The sequence below is a fragment of the Tamandua tetradactyla genome, chromosome 14 (genome assembly GCF_023851605.1).
Source record: "Tamandua tetradactyla isolate mTamTet1 chromosome 14, mTamTet1.pri, whole genome shotgun sequence".
NCBI classification, from domain to species: Eukaryota; Metazoa; Chordata; class Mammalia; order Pilosa; family Myrmecophagidae; genus Tamandua; species Tamandua tetradactyla.
Genome location: NC_135340.1, coordinates 48,078,631 through 48,097,024, shown reverse-complemented (window position 1 = coordinate 48,097,024; position 18,394 = coordinate 48,078,631). Strand labels below are relative to the sequence as shown.

General features: G+C 38.6%; 1 protein-coding gene and 1 long non-coding RNA gene across 2 annotated transcripts in view; one reads left to right on the top strand and one right to left on the bottom strand.

The window, feature by feature from the left end:
- Window positions 1-7,010: 7,010 nt before the first annotated feature.
- LOC143655875 (uncharacterized) lies at window positions 7,011-13,758 on the bottom strand. Its single transcript, XR_013162322.1, has 3 exons — window positions 13,520-13,758; window positions 12,518-12,616; window positions 7,011-7,228 (listed from the first exon to the last, which is right to left on the bottom strand). It is a non-coding gene; the product is annotated as an uncharacterized LOC143655875 (long non-coding RNA).
- A 29-nt stretch (window positions 13,759-13,787) lies between these two features.
- Window positions 13,788-18,394, top strand: part of AQR (aquarius intron-binding spliceosomal factor) — a 129,204-nt gene continuing 124,597 nt past the window's right edge. The window contains exon 1 of the mRNA XM_077127386.1: window positions 13,788-14,037. Within this exon, the coding sequence (XP_076983501.1) occupies window positions 13,963-14,037 (75 nt within the window). The 5' untranslated portion in view covers window positions 13,788-13,962. The remainder of the gene's footprint in view (window positions 14,038-18,394) is intronic.

Below are 18,394 nucleotides of genomic sequence, written 5' to 3'. Positions count from 1 at the left end.
TCCCAGTTTCTCCACATCTTCTCCAATATTTATAGTTTCCTGATTGTTTAATAGCAGCCATTCTAATAGGTATGAGGTGGTATCTCATTGTAGTTTTGATTTGCATTTCCCTTATAGCCAGTGAAAATGAGCATCTTTTCCTGTGCTTTTGAGCCACCTGCGTTTTCTCTTTAGAAAAATGCCTATTCATAGCTTTAGTCCATTTTATAATTGGATTGTTTGCTCTTTTGTTGTTGGGTTTATGATTTCTTTGTATATACAGGAAATCAAACCTTTGTCTGATGTGTGATTTCCAAATATTTACTTCCATTGAGTTGGCTGCCTCTTCACCTTTTTGACAAAGTCTTTTGAGGTGAAGAAGCATTTGATTTTGAGGAGCTCCCATTTATCAATTTTTTGTTGTTGTTGCTTGTGCTTTGGGTGTAAAGTTTAGGAAGCTACCTTCTGTTACTAAGTCTTGAAGATGTTTCCCTAAATTTTCTTCTAGAAGCTTTATGGTGCTAATTCATATATTTAGGTGTTTGATCCACTTTGAGTTAATTTTTGTGTAGGGTGTAAGATAGGGATGTTGGCTCTTTCATTCTCTTGGCTATTGATACCCAGTTCTTCTATGCCCAATTATTGAAAAGACTATTTTGTCCCAGTGCATAGGATTTGGGGCCTTGTCAAAAAGCAGTTGACCATAGATTTTGTGGTCTATTTCTGAACTTTCAATTTGATTCCTTTGGTCAATGCTTCTGTCTTTGTGCCAGTTTTGATCACTGTGGCTTTATAATAGGTTTTAAAGTCAGGGAGTGTTAATCCTACCACTTCGTTCTTTTTTAGGATGCTTTTAGGTATTTGAAGTCTCTTTCCCTTCCAGATGAATTTGGTAGTTAGCTTTTCCAAATCTTCAAAGTAGGTTGTTGGAATTTTGATTGGTACTGTGTTGAATCTATAGATCAATTTGGGGAGAATTGACATCTTAACTATATTTAGCCTTCCTATCCATGAGCAGGGAATGTCTTTCCACCTATTTATATCTCCTTTGATTTCTTTTAGCAATGTTATGTAGTTCTCTGTATACAAGTCCTTTACACCTGTGCTGTTTTGAAAGGATGTATGTCCCCTAAAAAAGCCATGTTTTAATCTAAACTCCATTTCGTAAAGGCAGAAGAATCCCTATTCAATACTGTGTGTTTGAATCTGTAATTAGATCATCTCCCTGGAGATGTAACACAATCAAGAGTGGTTGTTAAACTGGATTTGGAGAAATGTGTCTCCACCCATTTGGGTGGGTCTTGATTAGTTTCTGAAGTCCCATAAAAGAGGAAACCTTTTGGAGAATGAAGGAGATTCAGAGAGAGCAGAGCAGAACGACATAGCTATGAGAAGCAGAGTCTACCAGCCAGCAGCCTTTGGAGATGAAGAAGGAATATGTCTCCCAGGGAGCTTCATGAGACAGGAAGCCAGGAGAAGAAGCTAGCAGATGATGCCGTGTTCACCATGTACCCTTCCAGATGAGAGAGGAACCCTGTCCGTGTTCACCATGTGCCTTTCCAGATGAGAGAGAAACTGTGACTGTGTTTGCCGTGTGCCTTCTCACTTGAGAGAGAAACTTCATTGGCTTTCTTGAACCAAGGTATCTTTCCCTGGATGCCTTAGATTGGACATTTCTATAGACTTGTTTTAATTGGGACATTTTCTCAGCCTTAGAACTGTAAACTAGCAACTTATTAAATTTCCCTTTTTAAAAAGCCATTCGTTTCTAGAATATTGCATTCTGACAGCTAGCAAATTAGAACAACGTCTCTAGTTAAGTTCATTCCTAAGTATTTGATTCTTTTAGTTACCATTTTGAATGGAATTTTTCCCTTAACTGACTCCTCAGCCAGTTCATTGCTCGTGTATAGAAATGTTACTGATTTTGCACATTAATTTTACATCTCGCCACCTTGATGAATTTATTAGCTCAAGCAAGTTTGCTGTAGATTTCTCAGGATCTTCCAAGAATAGTATCATATCACCTACAAAGAATGAGAGTTTTACTTCTTCCTTTCCAGTTTGGATGCCTTTTATTTCTTTGTCCTGCCTGATTGCTCTAGTTAGAACTTCTAGCACAATGTTGAATAATAGTGGTGACATTGGGCATCCTTTTCTTGCACCTGATCTTAGGGGGAAGGCTTTCAGTCTCTTTCCATTGAGTACAATGCTGGCTATCAGTTTTTCACATATTCCATTTATCATATTGAGGTAGTTACCTTTGATTCCCATCTTTTGCTGTGTTTCTTTTTTATCAGAAAAGGATGCTGAATTCTGTCAAATGCTTTTGCAGCATCAATCGAGATGATCATGTGGTTTTTCCCTTTTGATTTGTTAATGTGCTGTATTACATTAATTGATTTTCTTGTGTTGAACCATCCTTGCATTCCTGGTGTAAACCTCACTTGGTCATGGTGTATAATTCTTTTAATGTGTTGTTGAATTCGATTTGCTAATAGTTTATTGAGAATTTTTGCCTCTGTGTTCATTAGGGAGATTGGCCTGTAGTTTTCCTTTCTTATAGCATCTTTACCTGGTTTTGGTATTAAAATGATATTAGCTTCATAAAATGAGTTAGGTAGAGTTTCTTTTTCCTCATTTTTTTTTGGAAAAGTTTGAGCAGGATTGCTGTTAGTTCTTTCTGGAATGTTTGATAAAATTCCCCCGTGAAGCCCTCTAGCCCAGGGCTTTTCTCTGTAGGAAGATTTTTGGTGAGTGATTGAATCTCTTCACTTATGATTGCTTTGTTGAGATTTTCTATTTCTTCCTGAGTCAGTGTAGCTTGTTTGTGTGTCTCCAGGAATTTGTCCATTTCATCTAAGTTGTCTAGTTTGTTGGCATATAGTTGTTCATAGTACCCTCTTATGATTTATTTCTTCAGGATATGTGGTAACACACCCCTTCTCATTTCTGATTTTGTTTATTTGCATCTTCTCTCTTTTTATCTTTGTCAGCCTTGCTAGTGGCCCATCAATTTTATTGATTTTCTCAAAGAACCAACTTTTGGTTTTATTGATTCTTTCTATTGTTCTTTTGTTCTCCCATTCATTTATCTCTTCTTTAATCTTTGTTATTTCTCTTCTCCTATTTGCTTTGGGGTTAGTTTGCTGTTCTTTCTCAAGTTCATCCAGGTTTGCTGTTAAGTCCTTGATTTTTTGCTCTTTCATGTTTTTTAATATAGGCATTTAAGACAATAAATTTCCCTCTCAGCACAGCCTTTGCCACATCCCACAAGTTCTGATAAGCTGTATTCTCATTTTCATTCATCTCCAAGTAGCTGCTTATTTCTCTAGCACTGGTTGTTTAAGAGTGTGTTATTTAATCTCTATATATTTGTGAATATGGTCATTCTTTGGTGATTATTGAGATCCAGCTGCATCCCATTGTGATCAGAGAAAGTGCTTTGAATAATTTCAATATTTTTAAATATTTAAAGACCTGTTTTGTGCTGCAGCATATGATCTATCCTGGAGCGTGTTCCTTGAGCACTAGAGAAGAATGTATAACATTGTGCTTTGGGGTGCAATGACCTATATATGTCTGTTAGGTCTAATTCATTTTTCAAGTTATTTAACTGCTCTATTTCCTTACTGATTTTCTATCTATAGAGGAGAATGGTGTATTGAAATCTCTTACTATTATTGTTGAAACATCTATTGCTTCTTTCAGTTTTGCCAATGTTTGTGTCATGTACTTTGGAGCTCCTCGATTGGGAGCATAAACATTTATGATTGTTATATCTTCTTGGTGAATTGACCATTTAATTAGTATATAGTGTCCTTCTTTGTCTCTTACGATGTCTATAAATTTAAACTCTATTTTGTCCAATATTAGTATAGCTTCTCCTGCTTTCTTTTGGTTTCAACTTGCATGGAAGATCTTTTTCCATCCTTTCACTTTCAGTCTGTTTGTATCCTTATATCTAAGATGAGTCTCTTGTAAGCAGCATATAGCTGGATTATGTTTCTTAATCCATCCTGCCAATCTATATCTTTTAATTGGTAAGTTTAGTCTATTAACACTCAAAGTTATTACCGAAAAGGCTTTTCTTGATTCCACCATCTTTATTTTTTATTTTGTCAGATCTGTATATTCTTTTCCCTCTTCCTCTTTGTAGTCTTTAAATTACCCTTAGTGATACTCTTCAATTCTGTGCCCTCCTCCAGACCTCCCTCTCCTGTCTTTTTTTTTTTTTTTTTTTTCCAACTGGCAGAACTCCTTTTAGTATTTCTTGTAGGGCCAGTCTCTTATTGACAAATTCTTTCAGGACTTCTTTGTCTATGAAAGCTTTAATCTCTCCCTCAATTTTAAAGGACAGTTTGGCTGGGTACAGAATTTTTTGGCTGGAAGTCTTGCTCTTTCAGGATCTTGAATATATCATACCACTACCTTCTTATCTCCAGGGTGCTAGTTGAGTAGTCTGAACTCAGTCTTATTTATTTCCCTTGTATATAGTAAATTGTTTTTCTCTTGCTACTTTCAGGATTTTCTGCTTCTCTTCAACATTTGACAGACCGATTAGTATGTGCCTTGGGGAAGGCCTATTTGGATTTATTCTGTTTGGAGTTCTTTGGGTTTCTTTGACTTGTATATTTATGTCCTTTATGAGGGTTTGGAAATTTTCCCCAATTATATCCTCAACTGCTCTTCCTAACCCTTTACTCCTCTCTTCTCCTTCTGTACACCAATGATTTTTGTATTTGTGCACTTTGTCCTGTCCATCATTTCCCTGATTTTCCATTCAATTTTTTCTTTTTTTTTTTTTCCGTTTGCTGTTTTGAGTCTTCAAAGTCAATTAACCTGTCCTTTGTATCACTTGTTATTTCTTCTGTCTCTTCAAATCTGGTGTTGTTTGCCTCTAGTATGTTTTTTATTTGGTCACCAAAGTCTTTAATTTCTGTGTTTTCCACTATTTTTCTATTTATTCTTTCAAATTCCTCTTTGTGCTCTTCTACTGTCTTCCTGATCTCCTTTATCTCATTTGCTATCTCACTTATTTTATTAAGTAGAGTTGTATGAACATCTTTTGATTATTTGGACCAATGTCTGTGTCTCCTCAGGTTTTTTAATTTGGTCATTAGGCATGACTATATCTGTCTGCATTGTGATGTGCTTAGTGATCTGTTGTCTTTATCGCATGTAGATATCTTGATTGTTTTACTTTGGGAGTTGATTTCTTTCAGTAGTCTAAATCTTTGTGGTTGTGGGATGGTTGTACAACAGGGAGCAGGCCACAGAGTGGAGCACTCAGTACGGTGATTTGTTTCAGGGCAGGTATGGGTGCCAGTTGGGGATGTTATGCTGATGCTCGTGAGCATGGGGGCTGAGTAGCCAGGAAGGATATAGCTGTGCTGGTACACGGTCTGGGGGACTTAGCCCTGGTGTGCACTGGTCTAAGGAATGGGGCCCTTTGTGTGTGTGTGTAGAACTGTGGCAGTAGGTTGGCATTATGCCTTAGTGATTGGGGGCAGATGTGACCTGGCTGTTCAGGTTGGCACTTTCTCAGAGCTGGGAAATGAGGCTGAGGGCTATGCTCATGCACAGCTCTAGGATTATTGTGATGTGCAGTTCCCAGAGCTGAATGACGTGATTGGTGGCCCGTGCACATGCGTGGGCCTGGAAGCACCTTAAACATATATGCTGAGCTCAGGGAGGGTGGGGTGAGGCTCTGCGACACTAGGGGCGGGGTGGGGGAGGGTGGGGCTCACATGGGAGTAGCCTAGGTATGGAGGTTAGTGCCCGCAACCTTTATGCACTGGTAACAGCATGCAGGGAACATGGATGGGGATGTAGTGCTTGGGAGGTGTGCAGGAGGGATGGGTTGGGCTACACTTGGGATGGGGGTGGGGGACAGGTATGTGTACTGGGCGCTGGTGGGGTGGGGGCTCCTAGAGTGCGGGAAATGGAGCAGGTGAGGCAGTTCAGGTGTGTGGGGTATGGGATGAGTTGCCGGTCACGGGGCTGCGCTGGTGAGGGTAGCGCGCCCAAGGAATGTGGCCTGGCTTACTTCCTAGTCTTGTGTACCCATCCGTGCACTTCTGCGGGCTCTGCTGCTCTGTACCTCCATGCCAGGCTCTAACTCTCTGCCTTTCAGTTCCTTGGTCTCTGCAACCAGGGCTGCCACATGTGGTACAGAAGGTTCTCCCAGGTCAGTCGCCCTCCTGTGCTTTCTCTAACTTTTCCGTGGAGCAGGGCTAATCTCAAACTGCTCTAGTTGGCCATCTTCCCATCAACTTTCTTTTAAGTTGTATGGGAGTGATACAGACATCTGGTTAAATTTGAAGTTTGGTATGGAAAGAAGGAATGTCTAGGCAATCAATGATGTCCACTGCACCTAGCTTAATATAAGCTGGGAGTGGGGACAAACAAACCTGTTATTCTGGCTACTGTCATATTCCACTCACCTTTTTATGGTTAGAGTTGTTGAGAATTCATCTTACATCTACTGTCCCAATACCTCTTCATTTACTAACTTCTTAGTCCTTCCTTAGCTGGTGTTTTCCTCACCACTCCTTGAGAACTGCTCTCTCGATGGCCATTGTAGTGGGCATTATTGGTTGCAACCACAATATACATTCCTTCTCTCCTTCACTGTATATAAGTCAGGTGGTCTGGTTAGGACTGACCCTAGGGGCCTCATCAGCAATGGGTCGATTCGTTTAAGTCCTTTAGAATTCTCTTATGTCCCTTGCCATTATGAATGTTCAGGGATGGGTAACCCAGGTCTAAGGCAGTTAGTGCCTATCATTACTTTAGTTGATCCGAGCAGCGTGAAACCTTGGACTTATTTGAATGATTGAGGAAGGAGAGTGTGAAGAAGAAAGGGCCATAAGTGGAATGGTCATGAAAGATGCTAGTCTGAGGATTAAATCAACATACAGAAAGGGGCAAAACAAAAGAATCACAGGAAGCCTGATCAAACTGTACCTTAATCTAACGACATTTGACTTTTCATTTATTTACACCTATGCCTTTTCTTATTATTTAAGCCAATTTGAAAAAAATTTTTATTCAAAAATCTCAATAAACGATGGCCACCAATGGTATTCTAGTTGACAAATCTCATGGTCTTTTTGAAGGTTTTTTCCTTTTGGATTTCTTTGAAGCATTTGACACTGTTAACTACCCTCTTTGGAAACTCTTTGTTCTTGATGCCTTGGTTTCTTTCCTTGATCTTTTTGTTATTTGCAAAACAGATTATGGAAATCTTGTAAAATAAAGGGAAAAGCACAAAGTACATATATTACAGTTTTATGAACGTCAAAACTCACCAGTTAACTTAGCAAATAGAAATGCTATGAAAAAAAGATCAAGAGAAACAGGGAGAGAAAGAAGGGGAGAGATGATACTCTATTGGCCATTAACCCCTAGATATTATTCATATTCATATAGTTAGAGCACTAGAAAGCTACATATGATCTGGAGATTATTGGCTAAATATCCTTAATGCCTGTTCTAGTTTGCTATCTGCCAGAATGCAAGAGATGGATTGGCTTTTAATAAAAGGGGATGTATTTCATTAGTTCTTCAGAGGAAAGGCAGCTAACTTTCAGCTGAGGTTCCTTCTTACGTGGGAAGGCTCAGGGTAATCTCTGCTGGTCTTCTCTCCAGGCCTCTGGGTTCTAACAACTTTCCCCAGGGTGTTTTCTTTCTGCATCTTCAAAGGCCTGGGCTGAGCTGCGAGTGCTGACATGAGGTATGCTGAGCTGCTTGGGCTGTGCTATGTTGACCTCTCTCATTTAAGCACCAGCCAATTAAATCAAACATCATTCATTGCAGCGGGCATACCTCCTAGCTGACTGCAGATGTAATGAGCAACAGATGAGGTTCACAAATCATTGGCTCATGTCCACAGCAACGTAACTAGGCACCTTCACCTGGCCAAGTTGACAACTGAATCTAACTACCACAATGCCTTTGGCCAGAAAATCACAAGATAAGTTATGAAATATATATATATGAACTGGCATGTAAACTGCTTATCATCACCTAAATCTCCTCTTGCTACCTCAGACTATTTCCATATGTAATGGTATTGTATCCGTTTTCTAGGTTTCCCCTAACAAAGTATCAAACTGAATGGTTTAAAACAACAAAAATTTATTGTCTCACAATTCTGAGAGCTAGAGGTCCAAAATCAAATTACCAGTAGGGCCATACCCCCTCTGAAATCTATAGGAAAGAATCTGTTCTGTGCCTCTCTCCTGGCTTTTCAAGTGATTGCCAGCAATCCTTGGGCTTCAATCTCTGCCTCAGTTGTTACATAGTGTTCTCCCCCTATGTCTGTCTCTGTGTCCAATTCTGCCTTTCTTATAACGATGCCAGTTGTATTAGATTAGGGACCACCCTAATCCAGTTTGGATTCATCTTAATCAACAAAACCTTCAAAGACCCTATTTCCACATAAGGTCACATTCACAGGACCAGGGGTTAGGATTTGAACATGTCTTTTGGGGGGACAAATTCAGTCCATAACAGGAATCATCTTTCTTTAAAAACCTGCTCTACCCTCTATCTTCTCTCTGTGCTTTAAAGAGCAATTATTCTTTTAATTACTTAGGATGAATTTCTCTTTATCTTTTCAGTGTCTTCCACATTTATTCCTTCCTCTTCATTTTTACTGCCAGCACTCAAATTTAGGCCTTTTTACTTTTGCCTCAGATTTATAGTAGTCTTCCAGTTGGTATTCCTATTCCCATGTTAATGACTCCAATCCATCTAACATTCCACTGAAAAATCATCTTCTAAACTAGATTTCCAATCAATGGTTTCCCATTGCCCTCCATAATAAATAGTTTCATTAGCTTTCAAGGCTTTTGATATGTTAAGCCTTATTGCTCACGCCTAACATTCTCCCAGCATGTCCTGTTTCTATGGTGTTATCTTTTCTGTAACTATATTATTAATATTGTCTCCACTGTTTGTGCTTGTCATAATCTTATTTATCTTTCAAGACTTATAAAAGTAATTTAGAAAATCTTATTTTACCTGTTTAATGGACACTATATTTGGAAATAAAACGCCCACAGATATTATATATGCAAAATCTATTGCACTTAAAGTTGTGACCATTTGTGCAAATTTCATTTCTAGCTCTATAGATGAACTTTACACAGTAGCCTGTAGAGGGTAAAAAAGGATTACACATTTAATCTCCATATCTACAGGTACTTTCTTGTTTTTTCTTTCATTACTTTGGTCTTTAAAAGCTCATCTATGTCACAAAATTCAAAAGTTACCAAAGGATATAAAATGTAAAATAAATCACCCCCTGTTCCTATCCTCCCTCCCAATTTCCTTCTTTCTATAGGCAACAGTGTTACCAATTTCTTGATTGTGTTGTTCTAGGGCAGATTTGCGGGAGATACATGTTTAATTTATTTATGGATTTGGGAATTGTAACAGTGTACATTCAATCTCAATAATAAGAAAACAAGCAATCCAACTAAAAATAGGCAAAAGCAGTCTGAACAGATACATCCCAAAGAAGATATATGGATGGCAAAAGCACAAAGGGAAAAAGACTCACCATCATTAGTCATTATGCTGGTTTGAAAGGATGTATGTACCCTAGAAAAGCCATGTTTTAATCAAAATCCCATTTCATAAAGGTAGAATAATCCTTATTCAATACTGTATGTTTGAAACTGTAATCAGATCATCTCCCTGGAGATGTGATTTAATCAAGAGTGGTTGTTAAACTGGATTAGGTGATGACATGTCTCCACCCATTCGGGTGGGTCTTGGTAAGTTTTCTGGAGTCCTATAAAAGAGGAAACATTTTGGAGAATGAAGGAGATTCAGAGAGAGCAGAGCAGAACAACATAGCCATGAGAAGCAGAGTCCACCAGCCAGCAACCTTTGGCGATGAAGAAGGAACACGCCTCCCGGGGAGCTTCATGAAACAGGAAGCCAGGAGAAGAAGCTAGCAGATGATTCTGTGTTTGCCATGTGCCCTTCTAGATGAGAGAGAAGCCCTGGATGTGTTTGCCATGTGCGTTCTCACTTGAGAGAGAAACCCTGAACTTCATCAGCCTTCTTGAACCAAGGTGTCTTTCCCTGGATGCCTTTTATTGGACATTTTTATAGACTTGTTTTAATTGGTACATTTTCTCAGCCTTAGAACTGTAAACTACCTACTTATTAAATTCCCCTTTTTAAAGGCCATTCTGTGTCTGGTATATTGCATTCTGGCAGCTAGCAAACTAGAACATTAGGGTAATGCAAATTAAATCTGCAATGAGATACTATTACACACCTACTAGAATGACTAAAATTAAAAGTTGCTGGATGTGATTAGAAAAAATAAATTTACATCATGGATATTTAGTTATACTTCATGCCATAGTTATAAATTTCATGACATCAAATAGCCACCAGATTACAAAAAAAGTAAACCAACCTACTAATCAACAAACCAACAAACCAAAAAGGAATTACTATATATTCAGCACCCATCCATGCCAGGCACTCTGGACACATTTGCTTTAATTTCTCCCTATAGCTGAAAAATGAGTATTATAAGCTGGGTGTTATACCAGGGGAACTGAACTTCAAAAAGATTAAATATTACATTATTTGTCCCAATATTTCATAGACTAATAAATGGCACAGCTGGCATGTGAACTCAGACCCACCCAGCTTCAGAATCTGTGTTCTTACTATAACACATTGTCCTTCATGTCCAATCTATATTAGACATTTTTAGCCTCACAAGAGTTATAGACTGATTAACAACACTTAATGGGCTTGACTAACAACTGCTAGTTACTATGAAAAAACTGTATGAAGCCTCATTGGACTTGGAAAAGTGTTCCTTTATTTTCTAAATGCTGCATAAATGGGAGTCACAAAATGTCAATGACTAATAGAGGAAACCTTTTTTTTTTTTCTTTCATACATGTGAATTATCTCCCCAATAGGCTGAAGGGAAGAAACCATGCTTTACATATCTCCTCCATCTGTCCGTGAACTAAGTGGTTTGGGATTCATCCTGGTCAGCTTGGCCTCTAGAACTTAGAACACCTGACCCAGGACAGGCTGACAAGCCTGATGGACTGAAGAAGTTCAGTGTGCAGACAGGTGTAGGACATGCAGGTGCCTCCTTGCTAAACCATGTAGAGGAAACTCTTAATGGCAAGTTTCCTGGGAATAATTTCCACATTATGGCTCAATATTCTAGCAAACCCTATACAGTGCATTGTATGTCTAAGACTGCTAGAGCCTCTTTTCAACACTTACCTTTATTTATATAATTTTTTGGAAGTTGAAAGGGCCTTAAACACATTTAACCCAATCCTTGAAATAGCTCTCTTCCATAAGAGTAAGTTTAAGTCACATGGTCACATAGCAATTAGTGTCAAAATCAAATTAAACACCATATAAAAAATTAACTCAAAAGGGATCATAGACCTAAACATAAAACCTATAATTATAAAACTAGAATACAGGAAAAAATCTTTGTGAACTTGGGTTAAGCAAAGATAGGGTTTCTCAAACACCAAAAGCACAATATGTAAAAGAAAAAAAAATTTTGAGTTCATAAGAGTTAAGAATTTTCTTTAAAAGACACTCTTAAGAAAAGCCACACATCAGGAGGAAATATTTGCAAATCCCTATCTGATAAAGGACTTGTATCCAGAATACACAATTAATTCCCAGTACTCAATGATAAGAAAACAAACAATCCAATTGGAAAATGGTCAAAAAATATGAACAAACATATCCCCAAAGAAGATATATGGGTGGCAAAAGATTGAATTACATACCCTGACAAAAGACGTTCTTAAACTTATCTGCATCCCTGTGTGTATGTGTGAATCCATTGTAAATAGGACCTTTTGAAGATATTATTTTTAATGTGTGGTCCAACTGAATCAGTTTGGGTTTTACTCCCTATTACTGGAGGCCTTATAAAGAGAGGTCAGAGAAACCTAGGAGGAGCCAGAAGCTGTAAGTCAGCAGAAACCACAAGATCAGAAACAAGGAGAAAGAGATGAACATGTGAAGGCAATCCAGAAACCCCAAAGACTGCAGCAAGCTAGCACCAGAATGTTACAGCTTTAGGGAGAAGGCGTGGTCTCGCCAAAGCTGTGATTCTGGACTTCTAGTCTCTGAATTCCTAAGGCAATAAATTCCTAGCAATAAATGGCAATAAAATCAATTATGCGTTATTTGTCATAGCAACTTGACAAACTAAGATCACACATAAGCACATGAAACCATGCTTAAAATCATTAGTCATTAGAGAAATGTAAAAGTCACAATGAGATGTTATTATACACCTATTAGGATGGCTAAAATTAAAAAGTCTGACCACATTAAGTGTTGATGGAGCATTCTCATATGCTTTAAGTGTGGAAGTTAAATGGTATGGACACTTTGGAAAACTAGCAGTTTCTTAAAAAGTTAAACACAACTGTCATATGACCTAGCCATTCCACTCCCAGTTATTTACTAAAGGGAAAAGGAAACAGAGGTTCACATTAATACTTACCTATAAATTCTTACATATAGCAGCTTTATTTGTAATGACTCCAAACTGGAACAATCCAAATATCCATCAACAGATGAACTGATAAACTGTGGTATATCCCTACAATGGAATAATAGTCAGCAATAAAAAAGAATGGACTACTAGTAATTGCAACAACATGGATGAATCTCAAAGTTATGCAGACTGACTGTATTAGGATTCTCTAGGAAAACAGAAGTGAAGGGATAGGATATACACATATATATATATATGTAAAACTGTCTCACACAACAGTCACACAACTGTGGGGCTAGTCAAGTCAAAATACTGTAGTGCAGGCCATGAGTTGGAAATTTTGATGAAGGTTTTCAATGAATTCTCCAGAAGTATCTCGGCTGAAGTAGAGATGGAAATTCTTTCTTCTGACTGCTGAAATCATCACTTCTTTTAAGGTCTTCAATTGATTGGGTGAGATTTCTCTCATTGTTGATGGCAATTAGAAGATTATAGATGTAATCATCCAGAAATGCAAACAATTTACTTATTATTTAAATTCATGAAATAGCCTCACAGTAACAATCAGGGCAGTGCTTGCTTGACCAAACAACTGGACACCATAATTTGGCCAAGTTAACAAATGAACTTAACCTTCACAGTGAAAAAGCAAGATGTAAAGGATATATACTGTATGATTTCATTTATATAAAATTCTAAAAGAAGTATATTATTCTACACTTGGTAGTGGCAGAAGGCAGATCAGAGATTGCCTTGTAATAGGTGGGCGTAAATGACAGAAGGGAGGAAATGCTAAAGGACAGGAAGAAACCGTTAGGGGTCTTGGGTATGTTCATTTTCTTAATTGAGGTGATGACTTCACGTATGTATGCACATATCAAAAGGCACCAAATTTTAAACTTTTAATATATATAGTTTATTGTATGTCAATTTATGCTCCATAAAAGCTGCTAAAAACAAATACTTAAAACCAAGCCAACAGACTAATTAAAACGAACGCAAACAAACCTAGTCCACATTCCCGGTCTGTTTTCCCCACTGCAGCTCTCTTCAGGGCTGAAAAACACCACTGCACCCGTGCCTGTTCGGCTAGCAAGTGGGAACTCCCACCCCAACACTACCCACAACCACTACATCACCAGTCCGGTCTCGGTGACTACAATCCGACTTGCAGGGTGTCTTCTCTCTGTTACCCGTTAGGGGGCGGATGCTGAAGTCGTCCAAGCTCTAGACCCAACGCCTGCATAGACTTCCGGTCCCATTCGATTCCGCTTCCGGGGGAACGAACGGGCTGCTGTACGCGTTCCCAGCGGAACCGTGAAGAGTGAGGCTCTCCGGGCTGGTGGACTCCCTCATCTCGGTATTAGGCAGCGACTGGTTTGGAAGTGTGCGGGGCTCAGCCTTGCCGGGGCCGTTCTTTTGTTTCCTCCTAGAGGAGTGAGAGTGCTGCCATGACGGCCCCTGCGCAGCCCAAGAAAATCGTGGCCCCTACGGTGTCCCAGATCAACGCCGAGTTCGTAACGCAGGCGAGTTCGGGGCGAGTCTGATGTGTGTATGAGGGGGTGAGGCCGGAACGTGGAATTGGGTATTTTTCTCGGGACCGGGAGCATCCAGAAAGCATTAATTGGCTCATCAGTTCATTCACTCGAGTCTTTACTGAGTGTGGGCTGTCTGCCAGCCATATGCTAGGTGCTGTAGATATCAAGGTAAAAGAGGCCATCCTGCCCTGAAGGAGTTCGTGGTTCGGGGAAAACAGACACTTGAAAGGAATACTACTGTGTGAACTTTGCTGTTTTCAAGTTGGCCGCAGGAGCAATGGATTCAGAGAAGGAACACCCCTGTCTGGCTGGGATAGGCAGGAAAGCTTCGCAGCAGGGATGCTTCTGGACTGACTCTTGAGAGAAGAATAAGCTTTTTCCTGATCGTAGAGTAACCTGATTTTAGAGCGGAGTGGCAATAATCTGAGAAGACACCTGTCCCAAATAGATCCATCTAGGAAGTTGCTAGTTCTGTCATCTGAGAGTGTTCATCTCTAACGTGTTTATTGTGTTACATTGTGAGCCATGGTTGTCTTTGAATAGGGAAGCAATTTTGCATCCTGCAGCAGTATTCCTAAACCTTATTAGTTGTGGTGGGACCTGGGTAAGAATTCCCCCCACCTGCTTCTGTCTTCTCTCTTCTTTGTTTTAGCAGATTTGCTGAGAAGCCTAGGAATCATTTTGAGTCCCTTTTTTGCCCCCTTGTCCCTCACGTTTCTAAATTCTAAATATCTTGTAACTCTGTCTTCTTCTTTACATCTTTACTGCTGTTACCCTAAACCAGGCTGCCATGGTTTCCTGCCTGGACCAAAGCACCCTCAAATGTTTCCTTTTTTTCTCTTGCTCTCCTCCAACCCATTCATCGTGTTGCTATTCAGAGTGATTTTATATAAGTGCAAATCTGCTCATATCACTTGCCTCCTTAAAATGTTTAGAGTCCTGATTGTCTTTAGGATAATGACTGGAATCCTTCAAAGTGTTCTGTGATCTGCCCTGTGCTTAGATCTTCAGTTTCCTCTGTTTCCACTCTCCCTTTCTAACTTTGTACCTTAGCCTATTGGACTGCATTGTTTGATTGTGCCATGATCTTTCATCTTCTGGTCTTTCAGCATTATTCCCTGTACTTGGAATCCTCATTTTTCCCCACCTTTATTTGATTAGTTCATTCTCATGCTTTTAGTACTACTTCTTTCATGAGACTATTCCTGACAATTTGAACTAGAAAAGATCTCCTTTTCCCCTTATACCTGCATTTTTTGTATGTGGTAAAAGTTGTTTATTAGGTTCCTGTTATTGTGGACCTTACATTTTAGAGACATGAGTTGGAAACTGAATAATAGTTTGAGACAGTAATAAATGCTGTAAGGAAAATGAAACAAGATGTTGTGATGATGACTGGAGTGTGTGGCCTTATGATTGAATTGAGTAGTCAGAAAGCCCTCTCTGAGATGACAGTCTGAACTTAGAGCAGTAGTATTTGATGTTGATTGATTGGGTAGGATGGGGGAAAGAAACAAATCGAGACTAGGTTGGACAGCTGGATGAATGATTTTCACATTTACTGGAATGGGGAGGAGAAGATTTATTGGAAACAGCAAGAGCTCTGTTTTGTCCACGTTAAGTCTGAGATGCCTAGTAGACATTCAATTGCAAATGTGAAGGCGATGGTTGAATGTGAGCCTAGAGCACTTTGGCAAGATTTGGGCATGAATATAAATTTGGAAATTATTGACCTATAGATGATATTTAAAACTGTAGGACGGGGTAATTTGTTCTAGAGAATATTACTAGTAAGCCTATACTATTTATTATTGTTCCACTTATTAGATTGTGAACTGTAAAGGGACCATAACTAGTTTATTCCCCATTGTACTCCCAGTACTAGCAGTGTACTTGTCATGTGTCATGTGATGAGTATTTGTTGAATGAAAGAACAAGTGAATTAATAAACATATGTACCAGGACCATTAAGATGCAGTGTGAGAAGTGAAGGTCCTCACCAGTCTTGGATCATGATTAATGTCTTAATATTTGCCGGGTACTGTTTTGGACTCCTCTAGACTGCAAAGGAGGAGTCTAGACTGCAAATCAATGAAATGTGATCCTTGTCTTTGGGAATTCAATTTGTGGAAGGAGGTTTTTAGAGACATAAAGTACTCACTGTAGTTCAGTGTGATAAGTGCCTGTTTTGAGGTGTGAGGGAATGCGTTGAAAATTGGATTTAAAATGATTACATTTGCCCAAGGAAAGAATATTGGGGAGGGCCTCACTCAGAAAAGTGCTGTTTGAAATGGATGTTGAAATATAGGCAAGTAGGTGGGGGAATGGGTTTTCTAGCTAGAGTGGAGAATTTGGACTTAGGTTTATCTTCTTTTTTAAATTTAATTTCCAACAGCTGGCATACCAGGACAGAAAATAATTTTAATTATTTATTAAGTGATTGAGGTGGAGAACTTAAAATTTAGTTTAAGATAATCAGAGATCTGAACTTTGTGACCTCACTTTTTTTATGCGATTGTATCTTTATTTCCTTTTTCTCTTTCAGTTGTTTATTTGGAGAAAATATATGCATCATAGGTGTGCTAAGTGGAGAGCAGAAAGAGTTTCTGTTCTACTTGAGACTAGAGGATTTGGAAGAGGGCACGATATTCCTGGAGGTAGTAGTGTTTGAGACCCCAAGGAAAGGGAAAAACTCAGGGAGAAAGAAGAGATCTGTTTAGATATACAATAAGAGTTTACTAGATCATTAATCAAGTAGAGATGTACAGTAAGCATTTGGATCAGAAGGCCAAACTTACATATTTATTTAGAAGTCCCTGACCCATGAAAAAAAAGGTCAGATTCAATTTTCTTAAGGGTACGAATATGGAGATGGTTGAGCTTGTGTGATGCCCATAGGGGCAAAATGAGGAAATGAGGCTATCACAGAATAATTGGGAATGAGGCAAGGATTTTCTGTTGGGTTAGAGAATGATTGGTAATTTGGGGAAATTAAGCCAGTAGTAATTACTGTAATGTTTTTGAGACATTACATTTTTGTTAGGGCCAATGTCCTAACTGCTTGGAAAGCAATTTAAGTGTGTTGAGCTATGAAAACAAACCAGGCACAAATCCTTCTTCTTAAACGTTCTACCTCAGTGGGCAGGAAAAATAGGCAAGTGATCAAATAATTATAATATGGAACGATAAAACTATAGTTGAGTTATTTACAAAATGAAGTGGAGGAAGAAGTGGTTTTTATCAACAAGGAGGGTTGAGGAAAGCTTCACAGAAAAGATAACATTTCAGACTTTACTTCATTTATCTGCCCATCCAACAAATACTATTTGATATTAATATAGCTACTCCTGCTTTATTTTGGTTACAGCTTGTGTGGAACATCTTTTTTCCATCCTTTCACTTTGAGTCTATTTGTATCCTTGTTTTTAAAATGAGTCTCTTGTGAGCAGCATATAGCTGGATTATATTTTTTAATCCATTCTGCCAATCTGTATCTTTTAAGTGGTAAGTTTAGTCTGTTAACATTCAATGTTATTACTGTAAAAGCATTTCTTGAATCCACCATCTTATCCTTTGGATTTTATTTGTCAGATCTATATATTCTTTTCCCTCTTTCTCTTTTTATCCTTTAAATTACCTTTACTGGTACTTTTCAATTCTGTGCCCTCTGCCAGACCTTCCTCTCCTGCCTTTTTTTGGCCAGCAGAACTCCCTTTTAGTATTTCTTGTAGGGCCGGTGTCTTGTTGACAGATTTTTTCAGCATTTGTTTTTCTTTGAAAATTTTAATCTCTTCCTCAGTTTTGAAGGACAGTTTGGCTGGGAAAGGAATTCTTGACTGGAAGTCTTTCTCTTTCAGGATCTTAAATATATCATACCACTGCCTTCTTGCCTCCATAATGCCAGTTGAGTAGTCTGAACTCAGTCTTATGTAGTTTCCTTTGTATGTAGTGGATTGTTTTTTTCTTGCTGCTTTCAGGATTTTCTGCTTCTCTTCAACATTTGACAGACTGATTAGTATGTGTCTTAGGGAAGGCCTATTTTAATTTATTCTATTTGGAGTTCTTTGAAACTCTTTGATTTGCATATTTATGTCCTTTATAAGGATTAGGAAGTTTTCCCCCATTATTTCTTCAACTAATTTTCCTAGCCCTTTACTCTTCTCTTCTTGGACACTGATAATTCTTATATTTGTGCACTTTGTCTTGTCCATCATTTTCCTGAGGTCAAATTCAAATTTTCCTATCTTTTTTTGCCATTTGGTCTTTTGTGTGTTCAAAATCAGTTGCCCTGTCCTCTAGTTCACTTATTCTTTCTTCTGCCCCTTCAGATCTGCTGTTGTGTATC